The 14,607-nt window shown below is 28.3% G+C and overlaps 1 protein-coding gene across 1 annotated transcript in view; it reads right to left on the bottom strand.

The window, feature by feature from the left end:
- Positions 1-22: 22 nt before the first annotated feature.
- The window catches only part of LOC111613831 (ATP-binding cassette sub-family F member 1-like), a 34,217-nt gene continuing 19,632 nt past the window's right edge, over positions 23-14,607 (bottom strand). The window contains exons 9-17 of the mRNA XM_023355182.1: positions 13,358-13,470; positions 5,110-5,284; positions 4,956-5,030; positions 2,780-2,850; positions 2,408-2,440; positions 2,273-2,344; positions 2,028-2,189; positions 1,887-1,959; positions 23-446 (exon numbers count right to left, since the gene is read on the bottom strand). Of these exons, the coding sequence (XP_023210950.1) occupies positions 256-446; positions 1,887-1,959; positions 2,028-2,189; positions 2,273-2,344; positions 2,408-2,440; positions 2,780-2,850; positions 4,956-5,030; positions 5,110-5,284; positions 13,358-13,470 (965 nt within the window). The 3' untranslated portion in view covers positions 23-255. The remainder of the gene's footprint in view (positions 447-1,886; positions 1,960-2,027; positions 2,190-2,272; positions 2,345-2,407; positions 2,441-2,779; positions 2,851-4,955; positions 5,031-5,109; positions 5,285-13,357; positions 13,471-14,607) is intronic.

Below are 14,607 nucleotides of genomic sequence, written 5' to 3'. Positions count from 1 at the left end.
TAGTTCATTGTTAAAAACTTCATAAATACCAAAAAATAATTTATTGCCATGATATCTGCAACAGTTTGTAATTCCTTTTGATATCATTTACAGAAAAATTGGAATAGAAAATATAACATTGTGATGGGTTCGACAGGTAAGAAATATAAAACGAATTAATTTTTGAAATGAGTGAATATATTATTTCTGTAACAAATAACAAGATTATGGAACCAGCCAAAAATTATATAATTATTTTTTTAACTAATTAGTTTCCTATTTTTGTTTCATAGCTTGTTGGGCTGCTATACTTGGGTTATTTATGATTTCTCCTAAAGATTCCAATAATTCTCTTCGGTAGTCGTCGAAGTCGCCATCAATTTCATCTATATCTTGACTTTCTATAATCCAAAGTTGACAGTTTGTTTCACGTATAAGACGTTCATCGTGACTGACTATCACGACACCTGAAAGATATTATTATTATTACACAAATTAAATCAGTAATAGAGCTTTACATATTTTTATTCAAATAAATTCTAAACCTTATAAAAACTACCAGAGAGCATTTTAGAAATATATTGGATGCTTCTCACAAAGTTAATATATTGGGATGTTTGGAAAGTAAGTTCGTTTTTTTCCGTGGAAAAAAAACACAATATTTTTATAATAAATAAATATTTTATTGAATTATATATCGACCATTTTGGTCAAATACCTGTTGTCATCGTTTCTGGTGGTAGCATGATTTCACATTCATAAAAGTTTTGATCGTTGCTTACAAAAAACAGATCCAAGTGATTTTTGACATTGTCATTTCAAGTAAATGTATTACAGTTAAAAAAAATTGTATAGAGTGGAACAAGTAATAATCTGAGTGTGCTCAATCTGGCAAATATGGTTGGTGTGGTAACAGGTCCCATCTAAGTTATAACAGTTTCTGATGAGTTACCAAACTTGTGTGAAATTTGACATTATCATGGTAAAACACTACACCTGTTTTGTTGATCAATTCTGGCCTCCTTTTCTGTTTGATGATATTACTCAATTTGTTTACTCGATGGCAGTACACTTTAGAATCAATTGTTAAATTGTCTGGTAAAAGCTCCAAAAAAAAATTTCCTTAAAATCCCACCAAAGAGAGCATCTTTCTTTAAGAACATGTGGAACCCATATATCAAGCTTTGAAACGAAACCAATTTGTTTCAAGTAATCATAAACAGTTCAATTTGACAAATTTAATTTCTTAGTGATTTCACATGTTGTTATTTGGCAGTTTGCTTCAATCAGTACCTTTATTTTGTTTTCATTGGCTTCAACTGGCCATCCAGAACGTGGTGCATCTTCAATATTGAAATTGCCAGAACGAAATTTTGTAAACCAGTTTTGGTACTGTCTTTCTCTCAACACATCATCTCCATACATGTACCACAATTTTTATCTTGCTTGAACAGCATTTTGATTTTTTGGTAATAAAAAAGCAAAATATGCAGAAAATGATGCTTTCGATCTTCCATATTTGATCAAACACAAAAAATAAACAATTGCACAGAATCAAACAAAATTTTTTACAAATAAGCCTTAAAATGCTAGCTGTCAAAATATATAATGATAATATGGTTTAGAATGAAAATGGCAGGAAAGATATGACTAATCCGTCTAGTGGTAAAAAAAACGAACTTACTTTCCGAACAACCTAATAAAACTCATTGAAGTCAAAAAAAGTTACAAACAGTAAGAACATTTTATACTGAATTTCCTGTTTGGATTATAAACATTCACACAATAAAGTAGCAGAACTTAAAGACTAACCACCAATAAGCTGATTTCATAAGAAATTACTTTTAATTACAATTATTAAATGTTATGAAAAAAATTCTTGTAACAAAAGTTAAATTTATACGTACCACCTTCATATTCTGTTATGGCTTCTGCTAAAGCATCAATAGATTCTATATCTAAATTATTTGTAGGTTCATCCTGTAATGAAAACTTGCATTAATATATATACAATAAACCTATTTGTGATTCGTTAAACAAATACAAACCAAAATCAGAACATCTGGTGCTCTGAGGGATAATTCAGCTAACGCTACTCTCGCTTTTTGCCCTCCTGATAAATCACTGTTTTTGATTGTGTGAGCATAACTTACTAAACCGAATGTGCCGAGCTGTTTACGAGCATCTTGATAATTGAGATTAAACAATCTCTTTAGCAATGAAAGAAAATATACAATTTTAATAAATAAATAAAGTATATATAATAATATAAATATTTTGAAGATTAATTTACTTGTAGATATTCTACTGGAGTCTCTTCTAGGTTCAATTGTTCTCCAGAATGTTGATCAAACTTTCCAATTCTCTACAATTACATTCTTGTTAAAATTTTATATATCCAAATATGGAAAAATATAAACAAACTTACCAAACGATGATTCTTCCTTTGTTCACCCTTCAGCTAAACAGAATAAAAATAACGTGTGAACACAGAATAAACATACACATTAAAATCCACTTATTGTAATCATATTGAAATTTGCCTATACTCATGATGATTACTGACTGATAACTTTGAATGAGATTAGTAAATAATAACACTTAATACACAATTGAAGTAAGAAAAGCTGGCAGTTTAAGCTATCATTACACAGAGTAAGTAATGGCTGAAATAATTAACATTAATATTTAAAACACTATGCTATTCAAATGTGACTGAAATCATGTGGTATTGAACAAAGTAAGTGTTAGGTCCCGAGCAAATCATCCTGTACTATATATATATATTTAAATTACTCACAGGTGTCAGATCTCCAGTTAATAATTTTAAAAATGTACTTTTCCCAACCCCATTTGGACCAACAACAGCAACTGAAACAAACAATATATTAAATAACAATAAAACAAGTTAATTATTTTTAAAATAATTCAATAAATTAAAGCGACTGTAAATATCAAATATATAAATTTAATACAATTGTTTAAATTACCATTTATTCAAATCACTATAACATAAAACAATAATACACACACACACTCCTCAAAAGTGAAATTGCAACACCATAAAGAAATGTACAGTACATAGCCACATGCAAATTGCAGGACTGGTAGAGGTGACAGAGATATGCAAATGATTAAGTTTTTCTATTTATCGGGTCATGTGGTAACCAGTTTCAAGCTATAAAGAACAGCAGCCAGTCTGGGCCGTAAATGCTATCAACAACAATTTGTAGCAGCTGAACTTTTGAAGAAGTGTAGAAAATGATTTGGCAATGACTGCAAGCCAAATACCACCAGTTAACAGTCAGAGAACAAGACCTTATCCTGAAGCTGAGTGGCTTCGTTTTGTCAATGCGTGCACTTGCCACAAGTGTTGGGCACAACACGAATACCATCCAGCAATGTGTGACACTATGGATGCAGAAACATCTGCAAATATGCTGAAGAGATAGAGAGTGGATCACATTGACACACGACAGAGTGTACAGACAGGCAGATTCACCAAACAGCCTATTTGCCATGGCACATGACACTGTGCTGGCGTGTAAAAATTTATAAATTAGGTAATCAATTTTAGTTTTTAAATTTAAGTATGTGTGACATAACCTTAATATTTCTACAAGTGATATTATGTATACAATATATAAACATTCCTATCAACAAAATTGTTTAATTTTATTTCTTTGATCATGTAAACTTTTATATGATACAACTTTATTGCATTAAAGTTTCATTAATATTCTCAATCATTTACTACAATTTTAAATTATATCTTGAACTTTAGTTCACCATTTCTCTTACATAACAATATACTTATATTCTATACCAAGGGTGGGCAACCTTTTTTATAACATGAGCCAGAATAACGACAGACATTACATTTTCTAATTGCATAGCTTTTCCACATAGATTTTCTAGTTGGATGACGCGATGAGATATAAATAATTTAGAAAAATTCTGTTCTCCCATTTTTTGTTTGAATAAGAAAATGACTTCCTTATTTTTTCCTGTCATTGCTGCCGCAACACTTCAGAAAATAATACAGTGGAACCTCAATTATCCGACCCCTGATTAACCCTGATTAACCACCTCGGTTAACCGACCGTCCTAGTTGGCAAATTTCAAATGTCCGCTAGTGATGTGGCGCTACAATATTTGGCTATGTCTTGGCTACTTTAATATTATTTTTACGTGTTTTAGCTGGAAACACTCATTTTATTTAAACGAGGCTTAATTTTCACATTTTTAACGATACAATAGCGACAATTATTATTTTTAAAAATTTTTGTTAGGTTTAACATTGATGAAAATTCAACGCAAAGTAGGTTAATAGCGTTATACTAATATACTAATTACATGGGATATAATAATATACGACACTAATAATGGATTTTTTCATACTTTTCGGTTATCCGACTTTTCAATTATCCGACCAACTCCAGTCCCCAATTGAGTCAGATAATCGAGGCTCTACTGTATTCAATTTAAACTAGACGAATTACATCGAAAAATATTTATTTATAATTTCTTCTAAACATCTCGCGGGCCGGATAGAAACTTTTCCGGGTGGGCCGGGGGTTGCCCACCGTTGTTCTATACTAATGATTGTTTCCGTTATTCATCAAGAATTTCAAACTATGTACATACAGGATAAACAATTTTCCAGTATTTTTTAATTTATGAATATATTCAAATTTAAAAATAATAATAAATTTAAACATATGATATTGTTCTGTATTGTTAAGTAATATTAAAAGAAAATATTGTTTGCTTAATTAACCAGGAAGAATGAAACGGGAGCAACATAGAATCATCAGTTATATTAATTAATTTAATCTTAAAGAAAGTTAAATATTTGAAACAAGCATAACATAATTTAGGTATATAATAAAATCACAGCGACATGTAACATAATAAAAATTTTAAAATATAACAACAACAAATATATATATTTAACTTTTATAATTATTACTCACTCCTAGAAGACATATCAATTCCAAAATCCAAGTCTTTAAATAAAAGTGGTTGATTTGGATAACCAAACTGTACATCTACAAATATTTAAAATTTATACTGAATATTTTTAGTGATAATTTATAAATTATTACACATATTTATAATAATACTTACTATGCAAACCAAGAATTGGTGGATTAAGTGGCGGAGGATTTGGAAATGAAAATTTGACAATATAATCTTTAGGTTTTTTAATTAATTCGGTAGGTCCATTATCGTCTGCCTCAGAATGCAACTTCTGTTTATTTTTTTGTTGTTTTCTTGTAAGAGCATCTTTGGTTGCTTTTTCCTATTATAAACATTCGAGAGTGATAAAAATTTATTCATTTGTTTGTACTTTATTAGAGAGTTTAATTAGAAAAGAAAAATAGTAGGTGCAAAATTTTCAATTAATATCTATGATGTAATCTAAGTATTGCATAATGGAGAGATTTCTTATCAAAATATTGAATAAGATAATGGCAATTACAATAATGAAATAAATATCTTAATTAAATATTAAAATTTACATCAATAAACAGAGATTATTTTAGGGTGGGCATAAACACCTGATTGTTTTTAGAAAATCTATACACCCATGTACTGCACAAATTTTACTGCCATAAAAAGACATCCAATAGAACAGAGTTTAAGAAAATACCTCAGTTATATCTTAAAAATAATGTTCACAAGGTGATCACCCTGCTTTTTCACTGTTCCATTCTAGTTGGAAGGAAACCCATCACACAGCGGAAGATGTTCAGGAATCACGCACCGAACCTTCTTTCCATCACTTTCTAACCCAGAATGACTATATTTCTTGAGAGCTTGTCAGGTGTTAATGATGCTGAAACACTCGCTGCATAGCCATAACAGACCAGTTTTTATGAATGTTTCTACCATTGCAATGCACTACTACGTAATAGTACTCCAAGATCACTGAAATCCAAGAAGTGTGCACCTAGAATAATTAATGTCACTGGCACTGTCTTGTGGCAAACTTTGTAATAACAAAATAAAAACAGTCAGGTGTTTACACCTCACATGTATATGTTTACCAAAGCCTTAACAAACAAATACCAAACACCTTATTACCAGCAAAACTTTCACTAAGAACTAATACTTTCAGTCTAACTTTAAGTCCATCTTCAGATTCTCTATCTTTCCAATACATTAAAGATTTTGTTGCATCATGAAATGGATTTCTGAAAGTGTGCATTCCAACTTTTAAGAAACTAATTTAAAATGTAAAACAAACTATTTATCATAAAATATGATAAATAAACTCAAAGAACATGTGGAAGATATATAATTAAGATAACCAAGGATTTCTCCCACACCAGGTCATATAAAACAAATATGCTTACTTCTTAACCAATATCCGGCGTGAAAACTCCAAACAAATATTGGCAAACGCTTTTGATGCCCCTCCTGGGCTCTTCTTCAGGCCAAATTTACTGTACTGGATTCTTAAATCGAATGTTTTTAAATAAGAACGTGCTCAGTTACTAGAAGTTCAAATAAGGAAGGTAATCACGTGCCTTTCCAAATTACAATTTCTTTATAAATTATATTCGTGGAGATATGTTGTGCGCATCCCATAATAATCTCATGTATCTTATAATCACGTGCCGTTTCTAAAAATAATTTTAACTAGTAGCGATACNGATGTAAGCTGATCAATAGTGTTGGGGAGTGAGTAATCAAGGGTTGCGTGGCGCTCAAACAAAAGAAGAATCGACGAGATTTGAAAATCGTGTAACTCCGGGTTCGCATAAGTCGGGGTAGCGTAAGTCGAGGTATTACTGTATTCAAAAGATAGAGTACTTGAAGATGGCCTAATTAGACAGAAAGTACTTGTTCTTAGTAAAACTGTCACATTTATTGACTAATTCAAACTGGCAGATTAGTTATACACAGCATTATCACCATTTTTCATTTAGAGAAATGTTTTCTTAACTCCCTTAACAATTAAATTGCCCATAATTATTTTAGAATTAGCAAATATTTATATAAATTTAAAAAAATAATCATTAGTGGTTTTTAATTTATGTAAATATTTGCAATTTTTTTGCAATATGCAATATGTAAATGCATACATACAATATGTAAATATTTGCATGTAAATTTAATTTAAATTAAATATTGTGAATAATTTCTAATCTAATAACTAAATAAATGCTATTAAAAAATGTATATAGATAATAAATCCAATAATATAAGCAGTATCTTGTAATTACTTTATGAAACAGCTAAAAAATAATAATAAGAAAAATTCTGAAATTGATGATAATTTATTATGCTATTTATTTTATAATATACACTAATTTATTTTATAGCATTATCTATATATACAAATGAGGATGTTTGTTTGTTCATTCATTATACACTCCTGGGCTGTTGGACCAATTGCTACAAAACACAGCAGTTATGTTCAAATACTTCTAACTTAGATCAAGTTGTACATCCCACCCAAATTATCAACTGGATTTCTATACATCAATTAATTTCTGTCTACATTTGATTGCTGGCTTTACACCAGTGTTTCTCAACCTCTAACGAATTGTTGCCCCTTCACTTCAAAATTCCGATGCCGAGAGCCAAGGCTAACGTCAAATTCGTACTGCATTGAATAGAGTATTGACTAATATAATGTTATTTGTTTAATTATTGTACGATATAATGAATAAAATATCTAATTATTCTTAATATAATGTTTTACTATTACTATCAGAAAATTGCTTTTCGCCCCCCAAAATATAAATTGTTACAAATTGCCCCCTCAACATGGAAAAACGCCCACATGGGGGCGATATCGCCCCGTTGAGAAACACTGCTTTACACATAGTGTCATTTATTGGAAAAAATTTAACAAAATAATTAACTAAATATAATTCTTACAAAGAAGGATGTAATTTTAAAAAATATATATTATATTCACTGAATTACTGTGACAATGATAAAATGTGAAACAGATGTGCCATAATGCCATTACTGCAACAAAGCACTTGCCTGTACCTGCATCATACTTTTCCTGTTAACAATAGAGTTGTGCCAGTTATGTTTCTAACTCTGTTCAGGGAAAAATTTTGAATTGAAGTAATGTTACTTCCATTTCAAACCTGACATTCATTTATAGTTAATCCAAACCTCCTGCTCTAAGCTTTCCATATCTAGTCTCAACTTTCATCTACCTAACACCTTTCTCAAGATTAAGGAAGGACAGATAACAAACAGACCTAATTTTATTACACCAAGTGACAGTCAGAATTTTTAGGTCTACAATTTTTTCAAATTGCAGCTCAATAATTTTTCTATAAATGCAATATTTACAAGAACATACTTCCCATGTAGTTTATACAATCTGTTGCCAAAATCTAAACACATTATCATCACATAAAAGCAATTATTCTAGCATTTTTACAAGACTTTTTTTTATTTAAACAAGTTTTATATTGCTGCATTTCATTTCAACCATCAAGTGCCATGGCATAGTGATTATCGTCTCGATCTACAAATTGGAAGGTCTCTGGTTTGAACCTGCTCAATGATAAATTGGTTTTGCTCTTTTACGTTCACTTTCTCAAAGTGTCAAGAAGGTTCTTGTATGTTAATTAACTGTTATTTGAATATTTAGGGAATGTCCCCTCATGCTATAAAAGCAAGAATTATCTGACTAAGAGTCAGTTCTGGTGCTGTGAGATGCAGAGGTAGTATGCTCTATGGATTAATAAAGAGTCCTTTTGTGTATGAATAACAAAGTTCCAAGGATAAATTTCCTTTTGTGTTTACAATGGCTCATTACTGTTGTTCCCCTCCCACCTACGTGATAATATCAAGTCTTTTGGACATTAAGGTTAGCAACTTCAATCAAATGAACAACCATCACAATCTAACATGGATCACTTTTCAAATATTAGTAGTAGACTGGTATTAATTAGTGATCATTGAGCATCCTCTCTTCTGGGAGGAGGTCAACAATTACTTTTGGTCAAATTACTTCAACCCCTTCTGCAACAGTCCCAAATTTCTATCAGGCCAACAGTATAGCAGCATTTGAATAGGAAAATTACATAATACAAGATTAACAGTGAGCACAAAATACAATTTAAGTGATTTTTTTGGGTGCTGAGTTTAAATATTTGGTCCATTTTTCTGAGATTTGATTCATTGGCAGATTACCATTTGATATTCGGCTGTGAATGGTACAGTTTCTTAGAGCTAAAATTAGAAAATATTATACCTGAAAAATTTAAGATATATTTTCAATTCCTGTCTACTTGACCATTGAATTTGTGTCATTTCATATCAACCGAGAATCATGATAAATGTGACAATGGTAGGCTGAAAGAACCAAACTCTCTATAGGGTTTTCATTTTAATGTTCATTATATTATAGTATTTGATTTATATAACTACAAAGGTTACCTTATGTAAGGGTTTATCACACCGAGTGACCAATCTAACATATTTTAAAAATTCTCTAAATTGTGTATAGTAGAGGAATAAAGAATTTTTAAAATGTGTTAGATTGTTTACTTGGTATGATAAACTCTTACGTACGATAACCTTTGTAAATATAAATAAAATACTATAATATAACAGAAGGATTAGAAGTATGAAATAATCTAATAATCTTAATCTCTGCTGTTTTTATTTTTTTGCCCAAGCAACATCAGGCTCATCTGCTAGTTATATTACAAATTAAATTAGCAAATATCCTATAAGAAGAGATCAAAATTTTGTTTGATTACAATTCTCTTCCTGATTACAATTTAAGGAATAGTGTTATTTTATAAATTTAAACGAGTTTATAAATTAAAAATGCATCTAAAATTTACTTTATAAGAAATAGTAGAATTCATTATTTTTGATTTCCACATTATCATAGCATTAATGTGGTCATAATAAACAGATTGCTTTCACAAAATTCTATTCTAAATCTAAAGTTTAATCAATTTTAAATATTTACATAAACTCAAACACTTGAATATTGGATTAATTTATTTATAAAATAGCAGCACTTTACTAAATATTTAATATATGGTACATTTACTTCAATATGAACAGCATACAGACAAATCACTCTAATTCTGCAATTAAATTTAACAATTTGAAGGTTAAGACTATTTACAAAAATTAAAATGTTTTAAAGTCTTTTCTTATTTTTCTTCAAGCCATTTAACTGTTACTTCTATGGTTGTGTAAAAGGATAAGACTCAAAAATGTTTTAATTTTTGTAAATAGTCTTAACCTTCAAATTAAAGATATCCTGGGTCAATATAAAATAAATTTAACACCTTTAAACTAGAATAAATGATAAGAATAATAATAAATTAATGCTATTATGCAGATTAAAGAAAATTATTATTTTAGACTACTTTATGGAAATTATATGTGTATATGTATAAATTGCAGGAAAATATGAAACAGTAATTAACCCTTTGCCCTTGAAAGTACCGATCAGTCGATACCCCCATAGTTAAGTAAAACTTCGAGGGTACCGAATCATCGTTGCCCTAGTAAAATTGATTTTTGTAAAATTTATCAACAACAGATGTCAGCACTTGATGGCAGTGTCTTGTCTATTGTCTGTTTCACATATTTTTCTCCAGATGGTGTTTTGCTGACTTAAAAAATTTTAATTAATGCTTTTTTTCTTTAATTTATTTTTTTCTGATAATTTTTTATTTCATTTTTAGCATATTCATGGAATAATATTACTACTATAATAAGTTCATTTATGCTATAATAAATTTATTTAGCTGTAATAAGTCAACATGTTATAAATATTCAAGTTGTGACCTTCAATTCTGACATTTTATATATTTTTTATTTTAATCTAAAATATCAGCAAATGTTACATGTNTAAAGTTTAATCAATTTTAAATATTTACATAAACTCAAACACTTGAATATTGGATTAATTTATTTATAAAATAGCAGCACTTTACTAAATATTTAATATATGGTACATTTACTTCAATATGAACAGCATACAGACAAATCACTCTAATTCTGCAATTAAATTTAACAATTTGAAGGTTAAGACTATTTACAAAAATTAAAATGTTTTAAAGTCTTTTCTTATTTTTCTTCAAGCCATTTAACTGTTACTTCTATGGTTGTGTAAAAGGATAAGACTCAAAAATGTTTTAATTTTTGTAAATAGTCTTAACCTTCAAATTAAAGATATCCTGGGTCAATATAAAATAAATTTAACACCTTTAAACTAGAATAAATGATAAGAATAATAATAAATTAATGCTATTATGCAGATTAAAGAAAATTATTATTTTAGACTACTTTATGGAAATTATATGTGTATATGTATAAATTGCAGGAAAATATGAAACAGTAATTAACCCTTTGCCCTTGAAAGTACCGATCAGTCGATACCCCCATAGTTAAGTAAAACTTCGAGGGTACCGAATCATCGTTGCCCTAGTAAAATTGATTTTTGTAAAATTTATCAACAACAGATGTCAGCACTTGATGGCAGTGTCTTGTCTATTGTCTGTTTCACATATTTTTCTCCAGATGGTGTTTTGCTGACTTAAAAAATTTTAATTAATGCTTTTTTTCTTTAATTTATTTTTTTCTGATAATTTTTTATTTCATTTTTAGCATATTCATGGAATAATATTACTACTATAATAAGTTCATTTATGCTATAATAAATTTATTTAGCTGTAATAAGTCAACATGTTATAAATATTCAAGTTGTGACCTTCAATTCTGACATTTTATATATTTTTTATTTTAATCTAAAATATCAGCAAATGTTACATGTATTACTACTGGTAATCATATGTTTATTAGAGAAATTTATATTATTGTTCGATATGAAGTGAATAAAGTATATTAGTTTATTATATTAGTTGATAGCATAATAAAGTTTTGATTTCAAACAAATGTTTGATATAATGTGCAATAATTTCACAACGAATAAATGTACATGCATAAATGTTATATAGAGTTGTATAGAACAATATTTTACATCTTTCTGGCTCATTGCCAGCAAAAAACTAGGTAACCAAACAATGTTAATTTTGACAAAAAGTTACAAATTATCAAGTTTAAAGGTCAATTCTGATATATATTATTTTTTTTCTTATAAATTTTTCTAATAAAATGCATTGAAAAATATCATATTTAAAACTAAAGATATTAATAAATGTATGTAATACTTTTCATATGAATATAATGATAATTTGATTTTTGGTGAATTTTTAAAATAATATCACCTGACTGACCTATATTGCCTTCGGACAGTTTACAAAATTAATGTAAACAACATGGCGAGGGTAAAGGGTTAACATTTAGACCTTAATTCTGATTTCAGTTTGTACTGGTAACATGAATTAATTTCAAATGAAATTTCTGTATTTGTTAATAAGCCTCATTTACAGTTGGAATTTCTTCAAATGATTGAAAACTTTCTCTAAGCACACAATAACAAATAAAATAATCATTGCTCCAATTAATACAGGAAGTGTTTATTCCTGTATTAAAGTGTTGATTTGACATGCAAACACCATACATTGCCTATAACAAATAAAGTAGAATTTTACCCTTATTAACCAACATAATATATCGATTTACATTATATTTTAAAGGCAAAATAAAGTGGTTAGCTATTGGGTTAAGTGTACTCTAACCTAACCATCAGTAATCCAGCAAAATTATTTACCTGTCACCCCACAGGTTCCAATGATGCCAGATTAGTGATTATTAGCTGTAATAAGTTCTTCCCTTTTAAGGTTGATATAATTTTAACAAAAACAAAAAAAATTAATAATAATACAGATATAGTGCATTTATGATTAAAGTCATCCTGTATTTTAAAAGTCAATTTGTAATACATTTACAATATCTAAGCTTCCAATTTCTGTAACTTTTACAACTATTCCTTTGAACATGATATACTTTTTCATTTAAATCAAGGCTTACCAATGGAATCAATAAAAATTTGAGAGAGGGTCTTTTACAGTAAAACTTTGCAAATATACAAAAATTTATTAAAAATATTATAAGTTTTACATATTTTTTTTTGCTCTCAAACAAACGTAGGAAGATGACTTTTAAAAATAATATAGGATGGGGTGCATATACAGTATATATAATATTGAATGGAAAAAACTTTTTCTTACACAGGGTCAATAAATGAAAAAAGTTGGGAACTCCTGATCTAACTGAACGTTAGAAGGAAAATGGCATGTTCAGAATAAAATAATGAAATTATGGTTTCATAATATTTCCATATTATGTGTTAAGTGTATATAACAAAAATTTTCCAATAAATTCCAAGTTTGTTTCTAATAAGTTGTCAGAATATTTAGTTAATAAAATATTTATATATATAAAATTTTTAATCACTTACAGCAGCCTTTGTTGATTTTCCAGATGCTTTCATATCTTTAAGCCTCTTTTCTTGCTTTTCATATTCTTTGATTAATTCTTTCTTTTTCTGGATATACATTTTTTTAAACTGACCTAATTATGCAAATAATTTGATTAAAGATAAAATGTAAGAAAAATCTTAGATTTCAATTAATTAAAATTAATCTGGCTTTTTATATGGAGGAAAAAAATTATTATTAAATCTAATCATATTATACTGTATTACTACAAAAATTTGTAAGCTAATTTTCAACAATATACTTTTGTACCAGAAGAATGAACTATTTGGATTTCAATATTTAAAGTATGTGTAATAAAATTATTTCAGTATATCATGTTATACTAANATTTGAGAGAGGGTCTTTACAGTAAAACTTTGCAAATATACAAAAATTTATTAAAAATATTATAAGTTTTACATATTTTTTTTTGCTCTCAAACAAACGTAGAAAGATGACTTTTAAAAATAATATAGGATGGGGTGCATATACAGTATATATAATATTGAATGGAAAAAACTTTTTCTTACACAGGGTCAATAAATGAAAAAAGTTGGGAACTCCTGATCTAACTGAACGTTAGAAGGAAAATGGCATGTTCAGAATAAAATAATGAAATTATGGTTTCATAATATTTCCATATTATGTGTTAAGTGTATATAACAAAAATTTTCAAATAAATTCCAAGTTTGTTTCTAATAAGTTGTCAGAATATTTAGTTAATAAAATATTTATATATATAAAATTTTTAATCACTTACAGCAGCCNTATACTAATTACATGGGATATAATAATATACGACACTAATAATGGATTTTTTCATACTTTTCGGTTATCCGACTTTTCAATTATCCGACCAACCTCAGTCCCCAATTGAGTCGGATAATCAAGGCTCTACTGTAAATGATAAAATTTTTTAAAGTTTTTTCTGGCATCTTCGTTGAATTGAAAATATAATTTAAAATTTTATTCTCTAATGAGCAATGAATAATTTTTTTTATAAATTAATTTTAACTTCAAACAATCAAATCATCATGAATACTATAAAAAAATCATCATCAGCATTTCTCAAAGAAAAATATATTTTTCATTTCTAAAAAGAAATGAAAAATATACAGTGGACCCTCGCTTAAGGAGGATTTCACATAATGAGCAAAACAAATTTGTAAAAATTGACTTGCTTAACAAGCAACGTTTTGCATAATGAATGAAGAGAAGGGCTGTCGCAGAT

Source organism: Centruroides sculpturatus, unplaced genomic scaffold (assembly GCF_000671375.1).
Source record: "Centruroides sculpturatus isolate CEXI.00-Female unplaced genomic scaffold, Cexi_2.0 scaffold2010, whole genome shotgun sequence".
Lineage (NCBI taxonomy): Eukaryota > Metazoa > Arthropoda > Arachnida > Scorpiones > Buthidae > Centruroides > Centruroides sculpturatus.
Note: the sequence above shows the minus strand (reverse complement) of the source record. Positions and strands in the feature narration are given on the sequence as shown.